The sequence below is a fragment of the Glycine max genome, chromosome 3, assembly GCF_000004515.6.
Source record: "Glycine max cultivar Williams 82 chromosome 3, Glycine_max_v4.0, whole genome shotgun sequence".
In the NCBI taxonomy this organism is placed as follows: Eukaryota; Viridiplantae; Streptophyta; class Magnoliopsida; order Fabales; family Fabaceae; genus Glycine; species Glycine max.
This window is the reverse complement of record NC_016090.4, coordinates 36,369,926-36,390,145: the sequence shown is the minus strand read 5'-3', so window position 1 is coordinate 36,390,145 and position 20,220 is coordinate 36,369,926. Positions and strand designations below refer to the sequence as shown.

The following is a 20,220-nucleotide window of genomic DNA, read 5'->3' as shown; positions in this document are numbered from 1 at the left end:
ATTTATTATTGTGTTAGGAATTTAAAAAATAATTTTTCAAAATTCAGAATTTAAAAAATTATATCCCCAAATTAATTAAAATAGTAATTAAATTTTTTTTGTAAAGTCCTTGGTGGCAGGTTAATAGCATGGCGAGTAAGGAAAATGGAATCAGGAGCAGACAACAAGTGGCACCGAACATGCACAATTGTCATACTAATCAAAGCGCCTCGAAATGACATCACTACCCTCACGGGGTCCTAGCCGTTACATCGGCTCACAGTACCAAATTTCACAATCGTCATTTCAAAACCAAAGAAGGGCATTCCGGTAATTAACCCCAGCCACCCCTCACTCCTCCTTCCTCCTTTGTAGTTTTCCCCCTCTCACTCACTCCCACTCCCACACTTCACTCCATTCCACTCCCAATCAAAAACAACAACTCATCTTCCCAAATTCAAATCACACACACTTTTCTCTCTCTGTCTCTCAGATTAGGGTTGGGGTTAGGGTTTGGTTCGATCATGGCTTCGTCTTCCTCCGATCCGGGAAAGTCCGCGGAGACGTCGGAGGCCGCGGCGTTGGCGGTGGCGAACGACCAGCTCTTGCTCTACAGAGGATTGAAGAAGGCCAAGAAGGAAAGAGGTTGCACGGCGAAAGAGCGCATCAGCAAAATGCCTCCGTGCGCCGCCGGCAAACGCAGCTCCATATATCGCGGCGTCACGAGGTAGTTAGTTAGTTAGGGCCCGTTTGGATAAACTTATAATAAAAGAAAATAAGAAAATAAAATGAATTGAGCTTTTTACGAAAGTTACAATCAACTCGTGAAGTGGTTGGTAGGTTGAAATGAATCTGTGTTTGGATCGTTTCTAACGCAATTTTGGTGAGTTAATTGGTTAGGCATAGGTGGACTGGTCGTTATGAAGCGCATCTTTGGGATAAGAGTACGTGGAACCAAAATCAGAATAAGAAGGGAAAGCAAGGTTCGGTTCGGTTCGGTTTTGTTCTTTTCTATTGTTCTTCTTTTCGGGTTTCAACATGTGTAAGGCTGAATTTGCTTACGTGTTTCGTTTTTTTTTTCTTCTGTTGTTCGTGAATTGGTTGGTTGGTTGAACAACGGTCCGTGGTTGATGGCGCCAGTTTATTTGGGTGAGTTCGAAATGCGGTGCTTTCTTCACTTGTTCTTTTCTTTTGGGGCGTGTTTGGATAAACTTCTAAATAAACACTTATAGGAGATGAAAATAAATCAAACTTATTTTGTTAAGTTAAAATCAACTTATGCACCTCAACTTTTAAGGAAATTAAATGAAAGAGCTTCTATAGAAGTTAAAGTGCATTAGTTGATTTTATTTCATCTTGCTATTTAATTTTCTTCCGTTTTCATGAAGTTTATCCAAACAGGGTTTTATTCTTCCCTATCATCATTATCGTTGAACTTGCTGGTGCTGCATATTTTCTTAAGATGATGATGTTTGTTGTTGATGGATTCTGGACAGGGGCGTATGATGACGAGGAAGCGGCGGCCAGAGCATATGATCTTGCTGCTCTCAAATATTGGGGTCCTGGGACTCTCATTAACTTTCCTGTAAGTTTATGTAAACTATTGATTGGGTATAGAATCTAATTTTCTATTATGCCTTCTTTGCCCAAGGTATCAGTAGCATTAGCATATGATGGAAATATTTTATTGGTAACTAGGTTTTGACAGTGGAGACAATAAATCTGGTCCTTTATAGGAAAAGGGTGTTGTTAGTTACTCTCTTGTGATGAATATAGTAATTTTTTGTTGTACTTTTGATTTGTGTGCTGCAGGTGACGGATTATGCAAGAGATCTTGAAGAAATGCAGAATGTGTCGAGAGAAGAGTACCTTGCATCTTTACGGCGGTGTGTGTATACTTCAAAATGTTTTTTAACATGTATCTATGCTGCTGCTTATGCGTAATGCTTTCTGCAGGAAGAGCAGTGGTTTTTCAAGAGGACTAGCAAAATATCGTGGACTCTCCAGGTGTGAATCTACCAATATTTTTTTTGCAATTAAATTCTTCTTATCTATATATCCACATCTCTGAGTCTGTGTGGGGTATGTGTGTGTGGAGCTAGTTCTTCTCTGCTCTGCTACACAGCTACAGTTTTCTATGATCTAGTTTAGCTGTCATTAAGTACACTGATTCTAATATAGATTTGACTGCTAACTTTAACTCTTCATTTCATTTTGCATGTGTTGCTACCAAAATTAGTCGATGGGATCCTACATATGGCCGTATGTCTGGATCTGATTACTTCAATAGCATGCATTATGGTATGTTCTAATCAAATTTTAAAGTTCCAGTTAATCTTCTGCTGAACAGTTATATGAACCACGTTCCTTTGTGCACCACCTATGGCTATTGGAAAAATAAAAATAGTATTCAACTATTTCCACCTGTCTTATCTGCTAGGTCACTATCATCTCATTGTTTTACAACATTAAAGGTGCAGGGGATGATTCTGCAGCAGAAAGTGAATATGTAAGTGGCTTCTGCTTAGACAGAAAGATTGATTTAACAAGTCACATCAAATGGTGGGGATCTAATAAGAGTAGACATTCTGATGCTGGGACAAGATTATCAGAAGAAAAGAAACTTGGTTCTGCTGGAGATGTTTGCAGCGAACTTAAGCAATTGGAGCAGAAAGTTCAACCTATGGAACCTTACCAGATGCCACAGTTAGGCAGGCTACACAATGAGAAGAAGCATAGAAGTTCTTCACTCTCTGCCTTAAGTATCTTGTCACAATCTGCTGCTTACAAGAGCTTGCAAGAGAAAGCATCAAAGAGACAGGAAAATAGTACTGATAATGATGAGAATGAAAACAAAAATACAATCAACAAGTTGGATCATGGCAAGGCAGTTGAGAAACCATCAAATCATGATGGGGGCAATGATCGGCTCAACATTGCAATGGGAATGAGTGGAACAATGTCTCTTCAAAGAAATGCTTACCCATTGACTCCATTCTTGTCCGCACCACTTTTAACAGCCTACAATACTGTTGATCCATTGGTAGATCCTGTTCTCTGGACATCTCTTGTTCCCATGCTTCCTGCTGGCCTTTCTCGTACAGCTGAGGTTGGTATAATGATTAACTTTCTTTTGGAAGATTGAAATTACAGGATAATTTATTAAACAGCACCAAAATAGTAGAACAAATAATTATCCATATTATAGATCATGTCCAACTGATATTTAAAACGAAGAGTTCATTGAATTAGAAAGAAAACCCAATATAAAAAAACAAAAATGATCTGCATGAGTTTGTGTGTGTGTGTGTGTCAATTTGTTCTCACTAAAATCTTATTTGAATTATTTCCTATAATTCACAAAAATCTTAGGTGTGTGTATCTATTAAGCCAACAATGGTAGTGTCAGAAAATTTAGTTTGTTATCTTTTGGATCAATATGATGAATGCAAGTTTAAGCTAAACAATATTATGAGTTCTTATTATCACTTTTTTTTCTAAACCTTGTCACAAAATGATCTTTTTCTCTTCGTGTCGACAAAACGTGAGAATCTATGGATGAAGTTTTGAATTACTGAGCCAGAATTTGGTTGCCAAAATTTTTCTAATTATCATTTAACAATTTATAGAGGAAGAGCAACCCTATGGCAGTATAACTTTATCAGACAATAATAAGGTGGCGGGGACAATAATTGTTCAATTCAAAATCGTCAGTTACACGAAACAATTGATATGGTAAGATAAGAATTACTTGCCACATTCTTGTAAATTCACCTTAGCAAGAGCACTTGGTGTTTGATGTGCAGGTTACAAAGACCGAGACCAGTTTGGAGACCAGTTCAACGTACACTATGTTTCAGCCAGAGGAATGAATGATTGGAAATTTTAATTTCCAATTGAAGAAGAAATGCTCAAAGAACAGAATATAGGTCTGAAGTGCTCAACCAGGTCTAATAGAATGCTCCCATGGCTTTTTTTGCAAGATTACATGGGTTATAGAGGTCAGAGAAAAGAAAATATTTACATCGATGATAAATATAGAATTAGCACGAATCTTTTCATTTCAAGTCAGATATGTATCAGTTGACATCTCTTTCATGTATATGCAGTCAGAGTTATAGATAAATTTTGAATTTACGCGGAATATTCTGTACAGAATAAGAGGTGGAATTATGCAAGGACGTGGTAATTAATTTAATTGATTAGCGTATGGTTTTTTTCAGGCACTATTTTATTATACAAATTGACTTCTGAAAGTTTAATTTCTAAATGTTTAACAAATTGACTTCCGAAAGTTTAATTTTAGAATGTATAATAACAAATAGAGTTCTAGAAGTTAATCTTTGGAATATATAAGTAGACTTCCGGAGGTTTATTCTGGAATATGTAAGTAGACTATTAGAATTTTATTTTCAGAATATACTAACAAATAGACTTCGGAAAATTTAATTTCAGAGTATATAAATAGACATTCAAAATTTAAATTCTGGAACAACGAAACCAAATATATGTATAAAGACATCACTAAAATGATTTTTTTTTTAAATGAACATGAGAGGTGCGAATAACAAAATTGAAGGAGCAAAAAGCAATACCCATTCCTACATGCTATGGATATCGTGAGGAATATTTCAGCTAAATTGGGGGTGGGGGTCAAAATTGTCAAAGGACGGAGGAAAATATTAGGAAACATAGAAATACAAATAATTTCAACTTGACTGTGTGAAGTTAATCATCGTTTTGTTTAATCGTCAATGTTTTTGAAGTACCAAAACAAAAGTAAAAAGTATTAATAATCTATCAAATTAAAATATTTTTAATTATAATAATCTCGTTGAGCATTTTTAAATTGTCTTCACAGATCGCCAGATTTATAAGTTTGTCTTATTCTTTAAGTTTAAAAAGTAATAATAATCACATCTACGTCAAGTAAAGCACATTAAGGAGAGAAAGCAAGGTGATTCGGACTTCAAATTCAAGTGAGATTTGATGGAAGAAGTAGAAGTGTCAAAAAAGATAGTATAAAGCAGAATTGCACATTTTAGTTCACGCTTTAGCTTTGGTACAACAAACACTGTATTTGTATAATTGTATCTATGATCGGAGTGAGATGAGATAATTATTATCTCTTAGATGTTCTCAATGACTCTCATTTATGTATTTATCGCCAAAATGCCAATATTTCTTCATTTTCTTGCACTGTGCAGTGTCTCGGCAAGTGCCAATTTCCATTACCAAACATATGCAATTGGGAGACAGCCAAATTTGACTCACCAAACCTCAATTGGTCGTATGCTACACGCCTCAACCCCCACTCTATGAACTTATAGCCGCCCCACAAGCCCACACAACTTTCTTTTCCAAGAGAAATCTTTATGTGATGTGGAAAGCTTGCTAAGACCAAAAATAAATAGTGATATAAAAAGCTTAGTGAAGTTCTTATATAATTAAGATAGATGTGTATTTTTGTTCACATGGTTTTACTAAATAAAAAGATAAAAATAAGATGTGATGTGGAAAGCTTGCTAAGACCAAAAGTAAATAGTGATATAAAAAGCTTAGTGAAGTTCTTATATAATTAAGATAGATGTGTATTTTTGTTCACATGGTTTTACCAAATAAAAAGATAAAAATAAGAAGTGTGATTATGTGAGTCTCAACAATTAGCTGTGATCCTAATCAATAGTAATTATTTTCTATCTTCAAATTCGAAAATTTAAATTTTTCAATTTTTCTATCTTCAAAATATCGATTTAAAGTTTATATAAGTTTCATTAAAGCTCTTTTTTTTGTTGCGTTATCAATTTATAGATGTCAAGTATGGAATTATTCACTTACATTGTGGATAATTAATTTCTATTAAAGAATTTAACTAATCATTGTTAGTAAAATATCTTATTTCAAGATTTGAATCTAAGATTTTATTTAAAATTAAACTTAAGTGATTCAAAGTCTAATTTTACTAGTTTATAAAAGTTCTTTTTAGACTCCCCTACATTATATTTGCACTGAATAATATTGAACATGAGGTTCGTTTGACGAAATCAGGAATATGTTTGCCTTGGATTAATTAAGAACATTCAATAGTCAATTTTTGTATCCCGTCCATTGGAAAGAATGCAAAATTTATTATATTCAAATATACTATTAACTTAGAAGACTTTGTTACAATATAAAGGAAATAAAAAAAAGTCAGTAGTAAAACTTAGTGTCAATGGTATTATATTTATTTTGGTCTTTTTTTGTCCGTGCTATAATAAATAAGATGTTGAGTTAGAATTCAAGCGTTTTTAATGGATATACAATTCATATTCTCACTGTTTTTTTATTATCATTAATTTATCGTTAGCAAAAATGAAGAAATGAAACCCCATCTTCTTTTTTTTAGACAAAAAATTAAGACTCGTTTAGAGTTCAACGTTTGAAGATTAAAAAAAAAAGAAGAAATGTTTGAAGATAAGGAGGGGACATCATACTCATAATGCAACTTGCACTAAAGATTGACAAATTGGAGAATGTTTGTTTCTTCTCATCCAATCCCCTCCAAATTCTAATCATCACGGTATTATAAAACAACCGATCAGACGTGATAAATTATCAATAAAAGACTTTTTTTTTTTTGACAGTATGTTTTACTAAAAAATCAGTAATCCTAAATTATATAACATATGTACAGTTTAATAAAAATATAAATGATGCATAAAAAGCAACAGGGAAATCTAATCTAACATAGTAACAAGAATAATAAAAAAAAATAGTTTTTGTTTTTGGTGGACCATTACAACCTGCACCAAATGCTTATAAATATATTGATGATTTCAGTCATTTCACCAGATGGGTCATATGGTCATATAGAAAAGGACTTGTGGGGCTTATTTTGTTGAATGTTCTTAATGGTACAAACCAATTAATGGTTCTCACTTTTGGTTACATACCGAAAAGGCCGTTTGCTGCCTCAAACCTTGATTTGCAATTCTACAATACTTGTTGTGTTTAGTAAATTTAATGTGGAAAATATTAATTCTATACTAGTTAGAATCATTGAAGTTATCGAAGAAGAAAGAATAACTGATTTTGAGAGAAACATTTTTATAAATAAAGTTGATTTTAGATCTGAAATTTATAAAATGCAAATATATTTTTTATATTTAAAAAGTCATACTATCTTGTTATAAAAAACAATTAACTGTTTCAAATTTGTTTTTAAAATATCACCATCAAACACAGTTCAGAACTTTATTTTTCTCAAAATTAATTTTACCAAAATATTAAACAAACAAAAATGTGTTATTATTTTCCTGTCCCAGTGCTCCAAAAATCTTTTGTTTTCTACCTAACACGTATTTTTTTTTATCTATAAGAATAAAAGATAATATAAAAAAATTATAATATTTAGACATGTTTAATGAACTGAATTAAACACTTTTTGATATATGTTTTAATTAATGACCGAAGCATATTTAAGATTCGGTATAACATATTTGGCTTACAGATGCACTAATGATAGCATATGAATATATGATAGATATTTAATTAACAAAGTTGTCGTTTGAGAGCAAATAGAAAAATATATTAGGTGTGAAGTGTATTTGAAGTCTGTTATTATTATTAATTTTTTCTGACCACGGTGGTATGAAGTTGTACCAATCGGAACTAATGACTAATGAAGCTTGTTATTATTCTGAAATGTAATGCAAATATATATTCTTTTATTTGCACAAACAGACAAGCTTATGCCCCAAAAGTTGAAATAGATTAAAAAACTAAATAAATAGATTAAGACAAAAAATGAAATTAAAAACATCAGCTATTAAATTCGTAAATGCTGTAGTAAACTAAAAAAGAACCAGTCAACGTGTGCAATCTATCAAGAAAAAAACCTGTGAATAAATAAAAAGAATCTCGAATAAAAAATAAAAATATCTTTATTGGTTTTTGTAGCAGCCTCTCTGAGACTGTAAGAAGATAACACTGCTTTTATTCTTTGGTTTGTTTGTTTCTCGCGAGAAGAGAAGACGTCACCGGCGCGCCAAGTCTCGAAGTCGTGACAAGTAACAGACGCTACCCCACCGCCTTACCCTACTAAAAAACACTTTCATTAATTATTAATTAATTTCCCTCTATTATTCCGAAACTCACAAATATAGTAAATAAATAAATACTATTTAAATATCCCTGAACTTATCCGATCAGAACACCGTTATTTTGTTTCCTTTGGCACGGCATAATTCACACATAGACAATGATAAATTAATAAAACCAACAAAGTTTAGTTAAGCATAGAAGTCATATTTCAAAAGGAATACTGTTATTAATGGTAATTGTACCTCTACAATTCTTTGAGTCTCGAAAAAAATAATATTAATAATAGGAAAAAGAAATAATTGGAGGCGTTGGTGGGTCTTGGTATTTTCCGTTTAGTTATTATAAACTTGCGCACCTTTTTCTCTCTGCCACTACAGCCAAATTGCGATTTCAACGTGAAGAGTACTACACTGCACACCTCTTCCTCCTTCCTTCCTTCCTTCGCTTTTTTCCTTATCCGTCGCATTCCCTAAGAACTAGAACCCTATCGCGTCTGCTTCTAGGGTTTCGCCGCAGCCATGGGAGCTGCGTGGAGGCAGTTGAAGGTCATGCTCCGCAAGAACTGGCTCCTCAAGATTCGCCACCCCTTCGTCACTGCCGCCGAGGTCATCTCCCTTTTTCCTTTCCTCAATTTTTCTGTTCTTCTCAATTTCAACCTTCTCTTTCCTTTGCATGTTTCTCAATCACTTGCTCCTTACTCTCTCACTCTATTTCTGTTGTTTTCTGATTTTGATCCTTTGCTTAATTTGGCCGATTCCGTATTTTTCTTTTGTGCGATTATCTTTGCTTAAATTTTCTGTTTTTATGAGTTTCTTTTTTGTTTTTTTTTAAAGGTTGACTTTTTTTTTTTAGCTTTAAGGTAATTTTTGAAGATTTATTCGGTTATGTAATGTTTCTTCTATTGTAGATTATATAGGCATTAACATTTTTTTTAATTATGTGTTTAGTCCTTTAGAGTTTTGTATGTGTGTGTGTTAGTTTGTTTGCTTGTTTGTTTCTCTTCCATGTCCATTTCGATTTTGTGAAGATGGATTGGTGAATGCCGGAATTTCTGATGCGTATCACTCAATCCATGGCAGATTTTGCTCCCTACGATTGTGTTGTTGCTGTTAGTAGCTGTAAGGACCAAAGTGGATACACAAATTCATCCAGTTCAGCCGTGAGTGTTTCTATTCATTGCTCTCTGTTTGTGTTTTACTTTTCCCCCTGTTGTATGGAGAACCGAAAAAGGTTATAAATTTAATTTTTTTAGTAGAAATTTTCAGTTTTGAATACTCTTATATTTAGAAAGTAAAAGAAAAAGTAAATGGAAATAACTTCTGTGAGAGAGATTTTGATTCGAAAATATATGGAGGGAAATTTTGAATATTTTTCAAATTTAGTATTTCGTGAGGAGTAAAAGTTTATGTGGAAATGGAGCAGGCACATTCAAAAAGATATGTTTGTGGAAGTGGGCAATGGTATATCCCCCAACTTTCAACAAGTTTTGCAATCGTTGTTGGATAGGGGAGAGTATTTAGCTTTTGCGCCAGATACCAATGAGACCAAGCTGTTGATAGACGTAGTCTCAATAAAATTTCCACTCTTGAAGGTACCCATTCATTCATTGTCTTATACTATTTGATTTTCTAAGCTTAGTTTATCCATGATATGTGGGTGAAATATTTTGCTTTGATTCCTCCAAATTGATGAAATGTACCCCCCTTCCAAGCTTGAGCCTTACTATGGTTGAGTGCTTGAATGCAGTTTCTCTCAGTGTCATGCACAATTGCACACTTAAACCTCTTCTTTGGCTGTTCAATTTTTTAGCCATGTGTCTTTAACTATTCTATTTGTGCCTGTTGTTCCTTTCTTATCTTTCTTTTTGCCACTTGTGACTTGTAAGAGAAATATCGACTTCTTAGTTGCCTTCACTGGGTTTTTCTGGAATACAAAATTCAATGAAAAAGTATTTTCCAACATGGGTATTCAAGTGCATTTAAGCTAATAATTCTAAGAAAAGTTATTAAAAGGTTGAGATTGTGATAATCAGAAAGATCTATCATAAGATACAATTTATGTTTTGCACTCTTTAAGTTTGTACTTCGAAGCCTGGATACTCCATAAAATGGAAAAGTATAGGACTATAGGTGTTGTACCTGTGTTGGACACCGATACTCCTCGGATACGTATCTGAAAAGTATCTTATATATATATATATATAATTTTATTGAGATATGGTTGGGATATGACTCAAATACTCCCAAATATGTATCCGAAAAGTATCCGTTGTTAATATTTTTTCCCCTAAAGAGATAGTTTCCACATGATGAGGAGAGAAAAAAAGTTTATGAATTATTATTTAATTTCTCATCTTGTGTGGGTGAATTTGTTCTTTTGATTCAATCGAGGATAGATGAGTATTAGTTCCAAAAACTTGGTGGGTGATGCATAGATCCTCTAACCCTCTACTCCAAAAGCTTGTCTTAAAGCTTCTTTTGCAGCCATGTTGTTCCTCATGCTGTGTGAGGAATTGGAGTAGTTATGAATTAATGATAAATGATCCATGTCTGTTTCTTTACCCAATATTTTGCATCTATATAAAATTTTCTATAAATTTTTGTTAATGTATCCAGTACACATCATGTCATATTGTAAAAAAATAATCTAGGTATCTGAAACAAGTTAACTAGTGTATAAAAATAAATTGTTAACTAGTAGCTGCTATTTTCTTAGAAAAGTTTGGCTTCTCAGAGCATTAAACCAGCCTTTTAATTTTTTTTTTCTGAGAGAGGAATAAAATTTGACAAAAAATTCAATGATTGTTATTTTAACTTGCTAGGGGGACTCTAAACTTTTTTAAATAAAATAAAAGAAGCAGAGAGAAGAAAAATGTTCCTGAGGTTAAAAGAGTAGTGGGCAGTTACAGTGGCTTAGAAAAGAATAATGGAAGTTTAAGAAGTGGTTCAAGGACAAAATTGTGTAATGAATTGTGTACACCAAATGTGGGTATTCCCTTTATTATTAGTATAGATGAAAGAAGTCAGTTGCAAATTCACAAGGCTGATTCCATGCATACAGAAGTCATTGCTCTACTTAATTAAAATTAAGTCAGCTTTATTTCTTTGTCCCCCACTTTCCCCTTCTTTTATTTTTGGAGTATCTTCATGTAGCTAAATGCATCTTCAAGCAAGTTCTCTTAGAACTTTTATCCTTTTTGAATTAAGTAGATAAGTGTGTTCTCTGTTCATCGACTCAAACTAACTAAAATTTGGATCCTATATGCAGCTAGTTAGTAGAGTATACAAAGATGAGGTAGAGTTGGAAACCTACATCCGTTCAGATGCTTATGGTACCTGCAATCAAGCAAGGTAAAATCCTTTTGCTATTTTGGCAATAAAATCCTACTAGAATGGTATGTTATTTGGATACAAGGTAAATAAAATACTTCTTGTTATACAACTAGGAAAGATGAAGGGTATTGACAAACCCATGTAGGATAATTTTTGAGATATCTTGTTAGGGATGTAGGCCTAGCTGAGAGAGGCCCAACCCAGGAAATGGAGTGGAAGGTGTATACTAGGAGAAAGGAATGATAGGCTGGCTCCGATACCATATTGTAATAAAGGATTGAAGTCACCAGAGTTGCAGCGATGACTGGAAAATGTGCTGGAGAAGATAGAGCCGCTTAAACGAATCTGAGAGAGAGAGAATCTCAAAAACAGAATTGAGGTGAAAGGTTATAATATTCAACCCAAGTGAGAAACAATTACACCTCAATTTATGTAGACAGTTACACACTTGAAACTGTCAACTGACTCTAGTCAGTTAACTAACTAACTATGAAAGCACAATAAACTGGTCGAAGTAAATATACTCCTATACCCCCCGCAAGTTAATGAGAGGGTCGAAGTAAAGTTTTCAACCACTCTGAGCATGGATCTGTAAGTAGCAAAATTAGGAGGAGTTAAAGCCTTGGTCAAAATGTCAGCTTTCTGATCAATGGTAGGAACATGGACGACTTGAAGTTGCTTATCCATAACCTTTTCTCTGACAAAGAAAGATCCAGTTCCATATGCTTGGTACGAGAGTGCATAACCGGATTGTGAGCAAGGGCAACAGTGCTCATATTGTCACAGAAGATGACAGAAGAGTGGTGGGGAATGTGCAGTTCAGACAAAAGGGATTTAATCCATGTAACCTCTGCTGTGGCCAAAGCTAAACTGCGATATTCGGCTTCTGTACTGGACTTGGCAACAACAGACTGTTTCTTTGACCACCAAGAAACTAAATTGGACCCAAAGAAGACGGCTGCACTAGAGGTTGACCTTCTGTCATCTGGGTCAGATGCCCAGTCAGCATCGCAGTAGGCATGTAATGCAAATGGAGGTCCAGTGGAGTATTTCAAGCCAAAATTGATGGTGCCTGCCAGATACCTGAGGATCCTTTTTACTGCTGCCCAATGCTGTTCTGATGGGTCTGACATGTACTGGCAGACTTTGTTAACAGAAAAACTGATTTCTGGCCAAGTGATGGTTGCATACTACAAGGCCCCCACAGTAGACCTGTATAGTGTGGGATCATGAAAAGGCTCATACCATGATTTAGTTAACTTGCAGCCTCCAACCATTGGAGAAGAGATTGTATCAGATTTAGAGAACTGAGAGAACAGAGAAAATAAGAGAAAACATTGAGAACAGAAAAAATAAGAGAAAACATTGAGAACAGAAAAAGGAAAAACTGATATTATTGATTCTGAAAAAGTTAGTTTTTAATGCAGTTACAAAGGAGGTATTTATAAACCTCTAGACCTTGAAGCTAATCACAAACTAACTAACAGAATTCTGTTAATATAGTGGGTGAAGGTCTCACTGGATTGATGAGAGAGGCCATTTCGAAAAATCTTTATAGAAGCTACTTGGTGGGAAAACAAAAAGAGCCTATTAATATCCTCCAATATGCTGATGATACTGTCTTTATTGGTCAAGCTTCTTTGGAAAATGTTCTTGTTTCGAAGGCAATGCTTAGAGGCTTTGAGATGGCCTCCGGTCTGAAAATTAACTATGCTAAAAGCCAGTTTGGGATCTTTGGGGATTCTGTTAATTGGGCTCATGAAGCTGCCCAGTTTTTGAATTGTAGGCAGATGGGTGTCCCCTTTCACTACTTGGGTATCCCAATTGGGGTCAAATCCTCAAGTCAGGTGATATGGCAGCCTTTGCTCAGCAAATTTGAAGCTAAACTCACTAAATGGAATCAGAAAAGCTTATCTATGGCTGGCAGGGTCACTTTGATAAATTCTGTTTTGAATGCTTTACCAATCTATCTCTTATCCTTCTTTAAACTACCTCAAAGAATAGCTGATAGATTGGTTTCTCTGCAAAGGAATTTCATGTGGGGGGGGGAGCATGATCAAAAGAAGATCCCTTGGGTCAAATGGGATGAAATATGTCTTCACAAGAAGGAAAGGGGTTTGGGAATCAAGAATCTGTCTAAGTTTAATGCAGCTCTCATGGGAAGATGGATTTGGGATTTATACTCTAAACAGAATCAGTTCTGGGTCAGGGTTCTAAATTCCAAGTATGGAGGATGGCCAGTCTTGCAGAATGGCAGAGTTCATTGTGGGGATTCTCATTGGTGGAGGGACCTCAGGAAGATATATCAGCATAATGACTTCAAGATTATTCATCAAAACATGGCTTGGAAGGCAGGTTGTGGGATAAAATTCGATTTTGGAAAGACAACTGGCTGGGGGAGGACTGCAACTTGGAACAGAAATATCCTCAGCTCTTCATTATTAGTAAGCAGCAAAATGATCTCATTTCAAACATGGGTAGCTTCTACCAGAACAATTGGAGATGGGATCTGAAATGGAGGAGACACTTATTCGAGCATGAGGAGGGAGTAGCTGTGGCTTTCATGGAAGAGATCAGTGCTTATCCTATTCAGTGTCATCTGAAAGATAACTTACTGTGGAAAGCTGATCCTACTGGGATGTACTCTACTAGATCAGCTTATAGACTTCTGTCAAATCTAAATAGTTTTGCCTCAGATGGGAGGAACTTTCAGCTTATTTGGAAATTAAAAATCCCCCCAAAGGCTGCCATTTTCACTTGGAGGCTTATAAAGGATAGGCTCCCTACTAGAGCTAACCTCCACAGAAGAAATATGGGCCTGCAGGAGGCTATCTGCCCTCTTTGCCATGTGGAGCAGGAGGAGGCTGACCATCTTTTTTTCCATTGCACTCAAACTATTGGCCTGTGGTGGAAATCTTTGAGGTGGATTCATGCTAGTGGAGCATTCCCTGTTTCTCCAGCAAGTCATTTCAGCTTATTTTGTGATGGTTTTAATGTAGGGAGACACCATTCTAGATGGTGTGGGTGGTGGATTGCCTTAACTTTTGCTATTTGGAAGCATAGGAACTTACTGATTTTTCAGGGTATTCCTTTTGTATCTTCCAAAGTGATGGATGACGCCTTATTCCTAGCTTGGTCCTGGTATAAAGCTAGAGATAAAGAATTTAATATCCCTTTTAATCATTGGTCTTCCAACCTTGTGGAGGCCTTTGGTTAATCTGGGGTGTTTTTGTCTGTTGGTGGAGACTTGTGATGGGTTTATATGTGTTTTTTGGGAGGCTGGCAGCATAGCTGCTGTTGTAAATTTCACTTAAGTACCTTTGGTACTATTGCTCTTATTAATAATACTATATATTTTCTGCCTTCCAAAAAAAAAAAAGATTGGATTGGCCTCATCCATTTTTGTTTTCCCCAACAAATCCTGAATGTACTTTGACTGTGTGAGAATGAGGGCACCATTGGGCTGAGGTCTGACTTCAATTCCCAGGAAGTAGTCAAGACTCCCTAGGTCTTTAAGACAGAACTCAGATTTGAGTTTGGTGACTAGGGATTTGATGAAAGAGGGGTTGTTCCCTGTAAAAATAATGTCATCCATATACACAAGCATATAGATGACAGTATTTTTGGAATCTATGTAAACAAATAAAGAGGGGTCACACTTGCTTGACCTGAACCGAAACCTAAGAAGAGTAGCCTTTAATTTGTCAAACCAAACTCTAGGGGCTTGTTTGAGACCGTAAATTGCCTTCAAAAGGAGTGGTCTGATGAATGTTCTGGGAGACATTTGTGACATGGTGGTAAGCCCCTGAATCTGGATACCATTTTGGAGAAGGGGCCGAAGGAACACCAGTCAGATAAGCCTGTGGAGAATGCTGAGCAGAGTACTGATTAGACTGCTGATTCTGATAGGTGTTAGAGTTCTGATTCAGACTTTGATACTGATTGGGGTTGGCTGAGGTCTGAGACTGATTCTGATCAGGATACTGGTTGGGATACTCCATAGGCTGAGTAGGAACATAGTCATCATTGTGCCTTTGATAACAGTAAGATGCTTCATGACCATACCTATGACAGATCTGGCACTGTTAAGAAAGAAAGATGTTTACCAGATGGATGCGAAACAAATAGTTATAAATAGAACTATTGTTAAGAAAGATGTTACGAGATCATTGCGAAGTTGCCGCTTCTTCACACGAACGATGGAGTAAAAATGCTTGTGAAGTTTGTCCCAAAGATGCCAAGCGGTTTTGCATTCGACGAGTTACGGAAGAACCTCGCCGGAAATGGTGGATTGTAGCCACGATAGGAGGAGTTGATCTTGTTGCTCCCAAAGTAAGAACTCAGGAGAAGTTACACCAGCATCACAATTGGCAATGGTGAGGTATCGTGGTGGAATTTGAGGTTTAGTGAGAAGATGATAGAGGCGATGGCCTTTGAGCACTAGTTCAACTTGTTGACACCACGGGAGGTAGTTGGAATTGTTCAACTTCTGCGAAATGGAGTGTGAAAATTCCTTTGTGGTGACAACCGCTGAAGAACCAAGCAGAGCGCCACTGTTCCTTGGTGGAGGAGGGGAAGGAGGAATGGAAGCAGAAGCCATGGAAGAAAAATCAAGGGATCGAAACGAAGCTCTATGATACTATAAACTAATCTTAGAGAGAGAGAGAGAATCTCAAAAACAGAATTGAGATGAAAGGTTATAATATTCAATCCAAGTGAGAAACAATTACACCTCAGTTTATATAGACAGTTACACTGTTGTAACTGTCAACTGTCTCTAGTCAGTTAACTAACTAACTATGAAAGCACAGTAAACTGTAGTTAAGCCTATACATAGCAGCTAAGAAAGGAAAAGTCTCTATCAACTAAATATACTCCTATTCCACTGTGGGTCGCCGGAGGGAAGTGAAGCCAGTGGTGGGGTCGCGCCGGATATCGGAGGTTGTGGCGGTGGCTGGCAGTAGCAGTGGGTACTATGCACACATGAAGAACAGCAGGCCCAAAGGCGGAAAAGAAAAAGAAAAAGAGGCAGAAATCCTAAATCACTGATGCCATAAAATTGTGTCTCAAGCAGATCACACACTGACACAGCTCTGTATATATAATATATTTACAATAAATACAAATAAATGTGATTGCTAATCAGCTAGTAATTAGGGATTCTAACATTCATAATCATAAATAATGATACAATTAAGGGAAGAAATCACTAACTTAATCCCTAATATTCAGCTATACAATGTTTCCCCATTTCCATATGTACGTAAAGATAAAATCATATCTTTAACAAGTATAATAATAGGCCGGCTATTATATGGTTTATATATATTTAGGTTGCATCTGTGGATGGCAATTTAGGTTTTATTCTTATCGATTAACTGAATCACTCAGTTGTAAGATACAGTCTCCTTGGACAGCCACAAAATAATATTTATTCTCTTCTGATTTTTTTCCCAGTTGCTCTTTTGTGCTGCTGTACAATTGTTCTTTTTTGTGCGCTCTACCTTATCTACATACTTTAGAGTTCTGGGATATTGAGGTTTAAGTTGCTTCATAGATTATTTATTCTTTATTAGTATTCTGGGTTACCGTCAGTATGGATTCTTATTTGCTTCATTCTTGTAAACAACCTCTCCTATCAAATAAATAAAGCTTGTGCTGTTACTTTAAATTTGGATTTTTAGTTATTGGGGTACTAATTTATGCATGCTTTTATTTTAATTTAGTCACTTTTTTCCCCCTCTTCTTTCTCCGTACTGAAGTTGCTTTTTTTTTTTCTCTAATATTTTTTTTCTATAAAAATGGAAATTATTCGCATGACTACCTCTTTTAGATTATAACTTTGTTTAGCTTTGGTAATGTCTTTACAGTAATTTTATTAGCTGTTGTCATGAAATATCAAAATGATGCTTTTATTTGAGCCGTTTGAAATTTTTTGAGAAGCCGGAATATGGGTTGTTTTACTAATTACTTTTATTTGTTTCCCTTCTACCTGTTTAGGAATTGTTCAAATCCCAAAATTAAAGGAGCAGTTGTGTTTTATGAACAAGGTCCTCAATCATTTGATTATAGCATACGCCTCAATCATACATGGGCTTTCTCCGGTTTTCCAGATGTTACAACAATAATGGATACAAATGGCCCTTTTCTTAATGACTTGGAACTTGGTGTTAGTGCTGTACCAACAATGCAATACAGCTTCAGTGGGTTTTTGACTGTATGATGCTTTATTCTCATTCAATTTCTTATTTGTTCTTGTCTCTTTCCCCCTATCTTATTACCTCTATTAAGTATTTTGAAATTAACTAGTGCATGATCAGCATATTGCAGTAGTTGGAAAGACCCATATCTTGCTCGTGTTAGGACAAGAAACCCAATTACTAAAGTGTATTGTAGAAGGAGTAAGAGCCTAGAGGGGAATTATGCCCATTGGCCACTGTAATATACGGTTAGTTAGTTAGAGTTAAATAGTGGCAGTTAGACAGTTATGTAATATAAATAAGGAAAAAAATTACTCTTGATTCAGTTTTGAAAATTCACAGTTCATAATTCTCAGCCCTTTAGCAATAAAAGGTTCATTCTGTTTTCTCTCACTCGTCTTCATGTGAACCCTAATTTGATTAGTTGACCAATTTATCAACTGGCATCAGAGCTCAATCTAGGCAATACACCAGAAGATGAATTCGATGGTGGGCAAGAAAATGGAATTCTATGGACAGAGGACCTTGGAAAATCTAAGCAGAACCCAAGATTCTGATCAAGAGGCACTTAGGAGGCCGGAAGCAATAATGTTGCAACTGATTCAGTAGATGGATGCAAGTATGCAAGGTGGGTATATAGGTTCTGCTGCATTTCGTAGAGAGGAATCTGAGGGGGAGAGGGGAGAGTCTTAGATTGAACGTGCAGCAAGACTGCAAGAACAATGGAGGAGGCTAGAGATACCCACATTTGGTGGAGATGAAGATGTCAAGGTTTGGGTTCATGAGGTGGAGTGTTATTTCAGGATATGGGCGGCAATGGAGGATGAAAAGCTAGAAATGGTATTGGTTTACTTAAAGGGAAAGACATTGGGTCGATTCAACTTGTGGGAATGAGGGAATCTTGCTTTCTTCTGTCCTTCTTTGCTTGCTTCCCTATGTTATAAGTTTACATCTTTGTCGCTTCTATTTGTTAACTTGATATCTATACTTTGTTACACTATTAATGCATTTATATTTTCTGGTTCTGTAGCTCCAGCAAATGGTTGATTCGTTCATAATATTAATAGCGCAGCAGTCTGACTTCAATTTCAATGCTGAAAATCTAGAGCTTCCTCTTCCAGGCTTCTATGACAATAATTTCTCATTGAAAAATCCTTGGACTCAGTTTAACCCTGCACGCATACGAATAGCTCCATTTCCCACTCGAGAGTACACTGATGATCAGTTCCAGTCAATCATAAAGAGAGTCATGGGAATATTGTAAGCTTGTACTAAACCTTTGTATTATGTTTAGAGTATTATTAGATTATATCTCAAACAAGCTATTCTTTTTAACGGAGACTTGTATGTGCAGGTACTTATTGGGGTTTCTCTATCCAATTTCTCGCCTAATCAGTTATTCTGTGTATGAGAAGGTTTGGTTATCTTTTGTTTAATATTTCCTTTTGGTTTACCTATGTTATTTGGTTATCCAATTTCTCTATCCAATTTCTCACAAGCCATGGGGCTTTGATGATGTATTCTTTTATATAGGGTGGTTCATATCAATCTGAAAGTAACTTGACATGAGGATCCACTAGGATTTCTCTAAAACTTTGTAATTATAGTACCCCTGGTACTCTTATATTTATATACATATCATATTTTGCTGATAAAAAAAAAATAAAAATTTGTATTAAATATCTCACATAGACTAGGAATATGGCTAGAATATTTCTTCTAAAACTTGGCAATCCTTTTCGCTCAAGCTAGTTTCTAGGAATGAGTTAGGCCAAGTCTGTTCATAATCATAGCCTATCCTATCTTAGTTTTGCGCCACTTTTAGATGTCCAGTCTTGCAAATTTCATACACTAGATGTCTAGTTCTGTGCGTAAGAGGTGTATTAAAATGTCTTACATTGAATACTCCTTATAAGACTTGGGCAATCCTTTTCCCTTGAGCTACTTTCCGGGAGTGAGCTAGGCCTTAGAATGTGGGTTTGGGCCTAACTTAACCTCAAAAGCTAGCTCATCTAGGCAGAATCTCTAGCTGAGTTGGGACTTGGGTTTTTTTCCATTAGGCCCGATTTGTTTCTAATTCCCCTTGGGTTCTTCTTCTTATTCTTATTATTATTTGTGAGATATGAAATTCCATCCTCTTTTGTTATGTTCGTACCTCCCAATTTATTGATGTAATATTTCAGGAACAGAAGATTAAAGAAGGACTCTATATGATGGGCCTGAACGATGGTATATTTCACCTTTCTTGGTTTATCACATATGCTTTGCAGGTAAATCTATTGTTATTCCATCTGCTATAGCTTTTTCTTTTTTTTTTTTTCCTTTTTTTACAGTCTTACACTCTGTCAGGATTAATGAGTTAGATGGGTGGGGAGCCAAAATGGACGGAAAGGATGAAAACATTGGATGGAAAAAAAAGTCTGGGGATGCTGATTTGTTGCCGAAGAGTTTAAGGACCAAAACCATAAATGTTAAAAAGTTTGGGAACTAAAAATCATTAAATCAAACACAACACTTAGGTTACACGAACCCCCAACTAAAATTCGTACCATAGAAGTTTAGAAGAGAGCTTGTTCTACACATTTCTTGAAGACCCTCCCTAAGCATTCTCACCCTGTCTGATT

General features: G+C 35.6%; 2 protein-coding genes across 5 annotated transcripts in view; both read left to right on the top strand.

Annotated features, from left to right (window-relative positions):
• Positions 1-349: 349 nt before the first annotated feature.
• On the top strand, positions 350-4,105 carry LOC100814117 (AP2-like ethylene-responsive transcription factor At2g41710). 3 transcript variants are annotated; one of them, XR_413610.4, is made up of 10 exons: positions 350-706; positions 880-962; positions 1,120-1,128; positions 1,476-1,564; positions 1,792-1,865; positions 1,936-1,986; positions 2,219-2,280; positions 2,454-3,088; positions 3,609-3,714; positions 3,786-4,105. XR_413610.4 is itself a non-coding variant. In XM_006576754.4 (9 exons), the coding sequence occupies exons 1-9, from the start codon at positions 504-506 to the stop codon at positions 3,849-3,851; spliced, it is 1,266 nt and encodes a 421-aa protein (XP_006576817.1). In that variant the 5' UTR covers positions 350-503; the 3' UTR covers positions 3,852-4,105. The 3 variants fall into 3 exon arrangements, 2 of the variants coding, with proteins under 2 accessions (XP_006576817.1, XP_006576818.1); XM_006576754.4 differs by lacking the exon at positions 3,609-3,714 and having other exon boundaries at positions 2,460-3,088; XM_006576755.4 differs by lacking the exon at positions 3,609-3,714 and having other exon boundaries at positions 351-706.
• A 4,227-nt stretch (positions 4,106-8,332) lies between these two features.
• LOC100803263 (ABC transporter A family member 1) overlaps positions 8,333-20,220 on the top strand; it is a 56,933-nt gene continuing 45,045 nt past the window's right edge. The window contains exons 1-8 of one of the 2 annotated variants that reach the window (XR_001387520.3): positions 8,333-8,669; positions 9,144-9,223; positions 9,487-9,655; positions 11,332-11,414; positions 17,397-17,613; positions 18,627-18,856; positions 18,951-19,011; positions 19,780-19,866. Coding sequence is in view for 1 of the 2 variants with exons in the window: in XM_003521124.5 (XP_003521172.1) it covers positions 8,583-8,669; positions 9,144-9,223; positions 9,487-9,655; positions 11,332-11,414; positions 17,397-17,613; positions 18,627-18,856; positions 18,951-19,011; positions 19,780-19,866 (1,014 nt within the window). In the remaining variant the exon portion in view is untranslated. The remainder of the gene's footprint in view (positions 8,670-9,143; positions 9,224-9,486; positions 9,656-11,331; positions 11,415-17,396; positions 17,614-18,626; positions 18,857-18,950; positions 19,012-19,779; positions 19,867-20,220) is intronic. The other variant, XM_003521124.5, reaches the window with a different exon arrangement.

Bases quoted from the DNA above. Each gene is read 5' to 3' on its own strand.
- LOC100814117 (XM_006576755.4), top strand. From the start codon at position 504: ATGGCTTCGTCTTCCTCCGATCCGGGAAAGTCCGCGGAGACGTCGGAG. The intron at 2,281-2,453 runs GTATGTTCTAAT...ACAACATTAAAG, and splicing joins CTTCAATAGCATGCATTATG to GTGCAGGGGATGATTCTGCA. The intron at 3,089-3,785 runs GTTGGTATAATG...TTTGATGTGCAG, and splicing joins GCCTTTCTCGTACAGCTGAG to GTTACAAAGACCGAGACCAG.